Below are 10,473 nucleotides of genomic sequence, written 5' to 3'. Positions count from 1 at the left end.
AGAGGAATGGATTAGCGCTAGCAATTCTAAAACTATGTATGGCCTGAGCAACAGTTTGGGGCTTTTCACATCCAAATGAAAGAAATATATTTGTTGGATAGGTTTAGAACGTGGTCTCGTGGTCCCGTTTATTGGTAACAAACGAACCACAGGTTCACATTCCCACCATTCCATTCTTCTCATGCCTGTAAAACACACGGTAATAAAAACTGACACGCGATCACACATAGTGACATTAAAAAAAATGAGTGTTGCAAATTTCGTTTTCGCTCTGAGGCCATCTTCAACAAATTAAAAATGTACAAGAAATAAGCTTACAAGCGAAAGTAGGGAACATGACCTAGGTCAGTACAGTAACAAGTAATTTCGGGTCAGATTAGTTATAGCACCAGATTGCCTTTGAGCTTGTTAAATATTGAAATTGGGTCGTAAAACAGTAATAGTTGACTCAAGTTTGTTCTGTATAAATTGATAGTGACTTCCCAGTTAGCATTATGTTTTTAATATGCCATATAACTGTTATATTGTCTTGTGCATATCTATCATGCTACCCATTTGTCCTATGATTACGTCAGGTCTTGGCAATGACTTTTACATACACCTGATACATCACATGTAGTTCCCTTCTTTCTTACCACCGAAAAAGGTATAATACGAAAAAGGTAATCTTTAACAGTAACAGAATTATGCATCATTAACCATACAAAATAGGTGATCGATTTGGAGTTAAAAAAAAAAGCGAACCATCTTTCGGATTTTTTTTTAATACGTCGGATACCTGATGGAAATGAAATCCCTGCAAAGAATGCAACCAATAATGCCGAGCTCAGCTATTCTTCCTTCCCCTGCCTCGAATCTTATTGTCTCCCAATTACCAAGAAGCTGTATAACCCAAATGGGTTTAGCTCTCTCCCCCTCGAAATAAAGAGACATAAGTAGCAGTTCAACTATTATAGAAACTAAACAGAGATATGCACAAGAAAACTGAGCAGTGTCCAACATGTGATTCATTAAGGGGGTAAACTGCTTACATTACGTGAATAATAAATTCCATGTAAATGATTGAGTCTGCCATGACCGGCATCAAAACCCAATTTCAGCTTTTCACATGGTCAGTGACGACCTGATGTCATAACTACAATGCCCTGCTGGTTCCTGCACTTTGCTTCAGTCATGGTTACTGCCTTTAATGTCAACTTCATCAGTTGTGCTCTTGTTTTGGGTGAAGTTTGCTTTATTGTCTACATTTCGATTTGTTTGTGACTGACAAATACTCACCGTGTGTATGTATGTATGTATATGTATATATATATATATATTATATATATATATATATATATATATATATATATATATATATATATATATATATATATATATATATATATATATATATATATATATATATTCTATATATATATATATGTATATATATATATATGTATATATATATATGTATATATATATATGTATATATATATGTATATATTATATATATATATATATATATATATATATATATATACTATATATATATATATATATATATATATATATACTATATATGTATATATATATATATATATATATATATATATATAATGTATTAGGTCACCCTGCCTCGGTGGGAGACGGTCGACGTGTCGGAAAAAAATATGCATCAAATTATTGTGAAGGTATAAAAACAAGAGAACTAGAATGGTGGGAGACAAGTTGACCTGTGAGTTGATATCTGTAAAAAGTGAGTTTAAGCAACAGTTCGTGGGCTTCACTATGTTAATGTTTGAACAGAAATTTGTTTTAAGATCTTTTGAGCTTCCAGTTGGTCCCATGGAACCGTTAATTGCTTCCTAGTAGCCTCAGGTTAGTGCCACCACCATTCCATTTCTCTCATATAAAGTCTGTCTGTCAACAGTTTTAATAAATATAAGTTTAGTAACGTGGGACATGTAGCATTGTTTTTATTGTAGTTTTCCTGGTGGCAGTAGTATGCGTGTTATTGTTCTTTCTGCATTTTAGGTACTTCGACTACCAAAGGTCTTTAGAATCAATCTTGGGTAAACTGGATACTATCATGCGAGAATAATGTAACCCAAATCAGGACTGGAGTAAACTCAGTGCATATGTACAAAAAGTAACTTGGGTATAGGTAGCGCGCTCGACTCACGTAAGTGAACTCTGGGTCGAATCTTAAGGAGAAGCATATGGACGTCTAACACCTGCTTACTCTGTTACCTAGCACTAAATTGATACCTGGAGACTAATAGTGTTGTGAGCATCCTGGGAGAGAACTTATAAATGGGCACCAATTGAAATAATCTACACTGCTTTTCTTGGGTCATCCCGGGTATAACCCCCCAGGGTAGGTAATCTGAATCAAGTTTAGGTATATCCACCTTCCAGTGGGACTCCCAGATGCTGTGCTGAGTTGAAAGGCAACAATAATTTGTAGTGTATTGAGTGATGGTGGAGTGGATGTAAGATGTGACTTTGTCTTATTTCTCTTTCCTGTTTCAGTCGTAACTTTATAGTTTTGGATGGACCGTAGTGTTGGTTGTAAAGATTTACCTTGAATTTGTTGGTTAGTTGTGAATTGTGAAGGCTACATTAGCTAATGTTTTGTGTTGCTGGAGTGTGTAGCAAAGAATATAATATCTAGGCTAATGTTATGTGTTCATGAAGTGTAACAAACTTTGATAATCCTTCTTTTAGCACTCCTCACAGCCCCTTCTAACTCTACCTTTAGTGTCATCTCCACCCTTATTTATTCTTAGATCCTGCATCAGTTCCTAACCTGCAGCCATGTATGACCCTGGTAAGTTTAGCGCTTCCTTTTGATTATAATAATCATGAAGTGTAATGGAGGATGGACTTTAGGCCTACACTAGCTTCTGTTCGTAGTCAGTGATTTGTGTGAATATTGTAAATGATATAAGTAAAAGTAAATATATATGTAATGCTTAAGAAATGTTTATAAGGAAAACTTCCAGAAGCACACATGGAAACAGACGTAGCTTAGTACAGTTTTTATTAGACTTCATTACTATTATCGCTGTATGACCCTTTCGGGTTTAGCGCTTATTTTGATTATAATAATACTTTATTACTATTGCAATCCACATAAATATCGATGGAGGTAAATCTTTTATACATTAATATTACAAGATTATTGTCTGGACGGTGTGGAGAAGTAAGAGTAACCGGTGATGACCACAAGTTTAATTATAATGTTATTAATGTATCCAGTACATTAAACGTTAACACATTAAATAAAACTGACATTTGTTTTACTTATTTAACTATGGAATAACTTCCCTCAATTGTGTATAATTCTTCAGTATTTGTCTCCAGCAGTGACTGAATTAACTGGGAGACAGACTAATTTCTTTTCCATCAAACTTGGGAAAACTTCCAAAAGAGAATCAACTATTTACCAATGACATCGTAATTACTGTACAGTATAGCCTAATATTCAAAATATACTTAACATGTAAAGCCTGTATTCCAAGTGAGTCATAAAACTTCAGACCATGGATTCCAACCCCACCTTTTCCAAGGTTTGTTTGCAGTCGTGAGTCAGGGCAATAATTCTTCGTGGCAACATTTTTGAAAGTCACAGACAAATGTTACATATGTGGAAATAAAGTTTCAGAACAGAATACACAGAAAACATTTCCATGATGGTGAATTTATTCTATTCCAGGTAATTTGCTGGCACGGATTCCGGGCCGGGTCTTCCAATTTGGTGACCCGGCATTGGCTCCCCGGGTAGGGAAGTGTCGTTTATCTTGTTTTCTGGTACATGCATAGCAGTCCTTTGGTGAGAAGAGGGGTTCCTCTCTGGTTCTATGAACAAATGATGTCCCAAAAGTTAGTTTGCTCTATTGGTTGTTGTGTGGGGTGCAACGGAGGTCCTCAGGAGGCCTTCACAGCGACGTCAGCCGAAGGGGGGTTGGGGGTGACGTGCAATGACTGGGAGTAAGGTCTCCAAGTGTCTGATCTAGTACGCTAAATGTGCCGCCTCATCCTCCCGGGCCTGCCCCACTGGGGTCATTGGGAAGTGTCTACGGCGAAGGGGCATCGTAGCTGGGCAGTCTAACAGGTAGTGCACCAGGGGTTTCGGAACCATCCGGTTACAGGGCACAGAGCTCCTTTCGTGCCCGTTCAACAATCTGTGCAGTGGTAGGATACCCTAAGCGTAGGCGGTGCATATTCACCCGTAGTTCCCTGGTCTGCGTTCGAATACTTGGAGGGGGCGCTCTGTGAGTCGCTGTCATACCAGCGGTGGCTCCGTGAATCCCCAGGGTCAGGGAGTGGGCGCCTGGCCGCACTGGCGGCCCACAGCATATCTGGCTACGGCTGATGGAGATTGCAGCACGTGGCTGTGCCTCGAGCGTTGCTGTCTTAGCAGCCTCATCTGCTGCATCATTGCCAGGGATACCCACATGGCTCGGGACCCAGCTGATGGTGGTTCTGTGACCCTGAGCCATGAGCGTCTGCAGGTCGCCCTTGATGGGTGTGATTAAGTGTTTGTTGTCCCTTGGCTCTCTGTGCATAATTGCCTGGATCGCTGCCTTGGAATCAACATGGATGACGGGGAATGCTGATGGTCTACATTTGCATGCTGCAGAGCTTGGTGGATGGCATAGAGTTCAGCCTGGAGTATGGTGCAATGGTCCGGGAGGCGCCAACCTGCTCTCAGATTGCTGTGGAACATCCCAGCAGCTGTGCGGCCTACCTATGGGTCTCTGAAGCCATCGGTGTAATACGGCACACACCCAGGGCTTTCCGCACCCGCAATGCTAGCCGAAGCAAGTCGTTGCAAAATGTGCTGGGGGCAATGCCTCTTGTCGACTGGTAGGGTTGTCCAGTGCACCGCCAACAGCTCTGGCGCCCAAGGGATGCGGCACCGTGTAGTTTGCTGCCGGTCTGTCACAGCCTCCTGCCTGGAGCAATGTCATGGGCAGGAGCTTCCTCGTGGCATCTGCAACTGACAACATCCATCGGCGGCCGGGGTCCATTGCTTTAACCTGTCCCTGGCGAACCCTTATATCGTTCATCAGTTTGTCAGCCCCTGGGAGTCGGAGGTTCTTTGCTATCCTCTTGGCAGCTACAAGTTGGATCCTGTCCTCAAGGGGCTGCAGCTTCGCCTCGAAGTTCAGAGCCGCCGCACTGGCTCACCTAGGCGTCCCCAGCATGATCCATACAACTGTGTCTGGACCACACAGAGAAACTTGATGTTCATGGGCCTGGCGTGAATCAGAGCAAGTGCTCCGTAGCCGATAAGCGAGCGTACTGCCTGTATGTAAAACCATAACTTATGAGAGATTTTTGCAAAGCAGGAGTGTTATAAGAAGAGCAGAGTATATGGAGAGTAAAAGAAAGGTGAAGAGAGTGGTGATAGTGTAAAAAGAGAGCAGATGATAGTGTAAGAGGCACTGTCAAGAAATTTTGATGAAAATAAGAAAAAAATTTGGAGATAAACAAGTTAAGAAAGCCTAGGGAACAAATGGATTTGTCAGTTAAAAACAGAGAAGGGGAGTTAGTAGATGGGGAGATGGAGGTATTGGGTAGATTACCTGGAGAGAGTTCCGGGGGTCAACGCCCCCGCGGCCCGGTCTGTGACCAGGCCTCCTGGTGGATCAGAGCCTGATCAACCAGGCTGTTACTGCTGGCTGCACGCAAACCAACGTACGAGCCACAGCCCGGCTGGTCAGGAACTGACTTTAGGTGCTTGTCCAGTGCCAGCTTGAAGACTGCCAGGGGTCTGTTGGTAATCCCCCTTATGTATGCTGGGAGGCAGTTGAACAGTCTCGGGCCCCTGACACTTATTGTATGGTCTCTTAACGTGCTAGTGACACCCCTGCTTTTCATTGGGGGGATGTTGCATCGTCTGCCAAGTCTTTTGCTTTCGTAGTGAGTGATTTTCGTGTGCAAGTTTGGTACTAGTCCCTCTAGGATTTTCCAGGTGTATATAATCATGTATCTCTCCCGCCTGCGTTCCAGGGAATACAGGTTTAGGAACCTCAAGCGCTCCCAGTAATTGAGGTGTTTTATCTCCGTTATGCGCGCCGTGAAGGTTCTCTGTACATTTTCTAGGTCAGCAATTTCACCTGCCTTGAAAGGTGCTGTTAGTGTGCAGCAATATTCCAGCCTAGATAGAACAAGTGACCTGAAGAGTGTCATCATGGGCTTGGCCTCCCTAGTTTTGAAGGTTCTCATTATCCATCCTGTCATTTTTTCTAGCAGATGCGATTGATACAATGTTATGGTCCTTGAAGGTGAGATCCTCCGACATGATCACTCCCAGGTCTTTGACGTTGGTGTTTCGCTCTATTTTGTGGCCAGAATTTGTTTTGTACTCTGATGAAGATTTAATTTCCTCGTGTTTACCATATCTGAGTAATTGAAATTTCTCATCGTTGAACTTCATATTGTTTTCTGCAGCCCACTGAAAGATTTGGTTGATGTCCGCCTGGAGCCTTGCAGTGTCTGCAATGGAAGACACTGTCATGCAGATTCGGGTGTCATCTGCAAAGGAAGACACGGTGCTGTGGCTGACATCCTTGTCTATGTCGGATATGAGGATGAGGAACAAGATGGGAGCGAGTACTGTGCCTTGTGGAACAGAGCTTTTCACCGTAGCTGCCTCGGACTTTACTCTGTTGACGACTACTCTCTGTGTTCTGTTAGTGAGGAAATTACAGATCCATCGACCGACTTTTCCTGTTATTCCTTTAGCACGCATTTTGTGCGCTATTACGCCATGGTCACACTTGTCGAAGGCTTTTGCAAAGTCTGTATATACTACATCTGCATTCTTTTTGTCTTCTAGTGCATATAGGACCTTGTCGTAGTGATCCAATAGTTGAGACAGACAGGAGCGAACTTTTAAATGTCGACGATGAAAGGGAGGTGGTAATTTCATGCACTGGCCAGGGAGGTATACCATCTTTTAGGAGTGAAGAACAGGATGTGTGTGTGGGGGAGGTGCGTGAGGGGGTAAAGCTGCTGGAACTGATGGGATCATGACAGAAATGTTAAAAGCAGGGGGGGATATACTGTTGGAGTGGTTGGTATTTTTGTTTAATAAATGTATGAAAGAGGTGAAGGTATCTAGGGATTGGCAGAGAGCATGTGTAAGTCCTTTATATAAAGGGAAGGTGGACAAAAGAGATTGGCCCAACTTTGAGCAATATCTCTGGCCCAGTTTTGGGCAATATCTTTGGCCCAACTTTGGACAAGATCTCTGGCCCAACTTTGGGCCATATCTCTGGCCCAGCTTTGGGCAATATCTCTGGCGAAACTTTTGACAATATCTCTGGTCCAACTTTGGACAATATCTCTGGCTCAACTTTGGACAATATCTCTGGCTCAACTCTAGACAATATCTCTGGCTCAACTTTGGACAATATCTCTGGCTCAACTTTGGACAATATCTCTGGCTCATCTTTGGACAATATCTCTGGCTCAACTTTGGACAATATCTCTGGCTCAACTTTGGACAATATCTCTGGCTCAACTTTGGACAATATCTCTGGCTCAATTTTGGACAATATTTCTGGCTCAACTTCTGACAATATCTCTGGCTCAACTTTGGACAATATCTCTGGCTCAACTTCTGACAATATCTCTGGCTCAACTTTGGACAATATCTCTGGCTCAACTTCTGACAATATCTCTGGCTCAACTTCGGACAATATCTCTGGCTCAACTTTGGACAATATCTCTGGCTCAACTTTGGACAATATCTCTGGCTCAACTTCTGACAATATCTCTGGCTCAACTTCGGACAATATCTCTGGCTCAACTTTGGACAATATCTCTGGCTCAACTTTGGACAATATCTCTGGCTCAACTTTGGACAATATCTCTGGCTCAACTTTGGACAATATCTCTGGCTCAACTTCGGACAATATCTCTGGCTCAACTTTGGACAATATCTCTGGTTCAACTTTGGACAATATCTCTGGCTCAACTTTGGACAATATCTCTGGCTCAACTTTGGACAATATCTCTGGCTCAACTTTGGACAATATCTCTGGCTCAACTTTGGACAATATCTCTGGCTCAACTTTGGACAATATCTCTGGCTCAACTTTGGACAATATCTCTGGCTCAGCTTTGGACAATATCTCTGGCTCAACTTTGGACAATATCTCTGGCTCAACTTTGGACAATATCTCTGGCTCAACTTTGGACAATATCTCTGGCTCGTACGTAAGCCGTCACTTGCCTTTACAAACCCAACAACAAGAGGAAGAAGCAGTCTTATTTTTTGCTGTTAAGGTAGAAGTTCCATTAATTTTTTTTCCTTTTTTTTTTGAAGGATAAGACGCTTTTGGAACATTTGAGAATCTTTATTGGGGAAATGTTTCGCCTGGCAGCGGCCTCTTTAGCCCAATACTGAGAAGAACGGTGAAGAAGAGGAGTTTAAGGTAATCAGTCCCTCAACCTTGAGTCTCTCCAGACTTATAAGGGACTGATTACTTTCTTTTCTTTCTCATATTTCAACGTTTTGCTTTACATCAGACTGAAGAAGTCACTGTCTGGCCCAACGTTTCCTCAGTAAAAATTCCCAAATATTGTACAAATATATTATTCTTCAACATTCATTATTTTTCTTCCATCAGTTCCTCATATCTTTGAGTAGCTTTAAATATACATTACTCAGAAACATGAGAACTTCAAATATAAGTTAGTTAAGAAATAAGTCAGGTTTATTTTGGGGTTATCCTAAGATAAGATAGATAAGAGATCAGATTTTCTTCGGATTTTTAACCCCGGAGGGTTAGCCACCCAGGATAACCCAAGAAAGTCAGTGCGTCATCGAGGACTGTCTAATTTATTTCCATTGGGGTCCTTAATCTTGTCCCCCAGGATGCGACCCACACCAGTCGGCTAACATCCAGATACCTATTTGCTGCTAGGTACTAGGTAATTTATACATATGTTCTGATAATTTTACTTATGTGTGGCTGTAAGCTGTACATCAGTAAATTTTTACATTTTTTTTATGCATATATGCCCATAATATGTGACCCCCAGAACCATTGTAAAATGTTTCTAATATGTTGTATATCTGTACCTAAACGAAATTTTGATTTTGTATTAAATCACAATAAAACTTATTTAATCTGCCTTAGCATGGGTTAATAATCACATTATTGCTTTGGCCTCATTAATAATTTTAATCTTTTACAAAGGTTCTCAGGGTCCCATTCAAGGAAGGTTCCTTGATGCAGGTGAGGGGCTCTTGATCCAAAATATTAGACTTATCCTCTTCATCCCTGGATTGAACCTGAGTAACCTCCCATTCTCCCAGGTGCTCTATGACCCCTGTGGGTCAAGATGAACGTGATAATAATAGTGGTTTTATAAAGTAAATTAAGGAGTTTTAACCTAGGATAACCCAGTAAAGTCAAATAATGTGACTTACTTCCATTTGGATTCTTGTGCTATGTGGTTACAAACAGGAGTTTATTTTTATATAGGCATATTAAAGTGCAGTAGGTAAAATTTTTTCACATTCAACAAGCAAGTTCAGATTTTTGCAATTGCCTTATTTGACAATTTGACCTAGCTCAAGGATTACTTCTTTTTTTATTCATTAGCTATGTTTTTTTTTAACAGCCAAATTGGATGCAATGAATCTTGTGTGCAAACAAAATAAGATTTCTAATAATGCTGGTAGAATTACCAACAATATGATAGGAAAAAGGACACAAGTGCAACTATTATGACCTTTTATTGTGGCAACGCTATAGAATTTGTTCAGTAGAGGCTGTGAAGCAGTAGGAATTTATAAAATCAATGTGATCAATTTGTTCTTCTTATTTGCTGTTGTATGAATTCAGTTGCCCTAATTTGAGGGTTAAGGAATTATTGTATGTAACAGGAAATGATTAAACCAGCTCGTATCTTGTGGAATCAAGACAAATTCTGTCCAGGTTAATTTCCCTATAATGTGAGATGTGGACACAGTTTTTTAACTACAATAATGTATAAAATATATAAATACTCAAAATTTTAATTAATCACAGTACATCAGCAGGTATGTTGATCACCTAAGAGAGCTAGTTAATTTAAAATTCTGATAATTTATGGGTTTCTACACAACACCAATTATGTTATTCAGATGCAGATTATACAGAAATTTCAAATATGTCTTTATATGTAATAATGTACGTAATTACTTTTCAGGAAATATACCAAGATTTCCAGTTTTGGTGACCTTCATCATTTATGATGCAGCTACCCAGCCAGTATACAACAGGTAATGTATAGCAATAATGTCAGCATTTAGTTAGGTGTTATTATTTGTATTATATATTTGTAATGCTCTTAAGCCTCAGCTCACTTACTACCTGCAGATCTAGTAAATGTTCTATGAGGTACAGTAGTTAGAGTTTAGTTGCATATTACTGTCATTCTTGGCATGAATTGCAAAAGATATTCATAAATTAATGAAGC

General features: G+C 40.5%; 1 protein-coding gene across 5 annotated transcripts in view; it reads left to right on the top strand.

Annotated features, from left to right (window-relative positions):
- Nucleotides 1-8,231: 8,231 nt before the first annotated feature.
- The window catches only part of ave (Protein aveugle), a 29,889-nt gene continuing 27,647 nt past the window's right edge, over nt 8,232-10,473 (top strand). For 4 of the 5 annotated variants that reach the window (XM_070103065.1, XM_070103064.1, XM_070103063.1 and 1 more), the window contains exons 1-2: nt 8,232-8,289; nt 10,204-10,276. In XM_070103065.1, the coding sequence (XP_069959166.1) occupies nt 10,246-10,276 (31 nt within the window). In that variant the 5' untranslated portion in view covers nt 8,232-8,289; nt 10,204-10,245. The other variant, XM_070103062.1, reaches the window with a different exon arrangement.

The sequence above is a fragment of the Cherax quadricarinatus genome, chromosome 84 (genome assembly GCF_038502225.1).
Source record: "Cherax quadricarinatus isolate ZL_2023a chromosome 84, ASM3850222v1, whole genome shotgun sequence".
Lineage (NCBI taxonomy): Eukaryota > Metazoa > Arthropoda > Malacostraca > Decapoda > Parastacidae > Cherax > Cherax quadricarinatus.
Note: the sequence above shows the minus strand (reverse complement) of the source record. Positions and strands in the feature narration are given on the sequence as shown.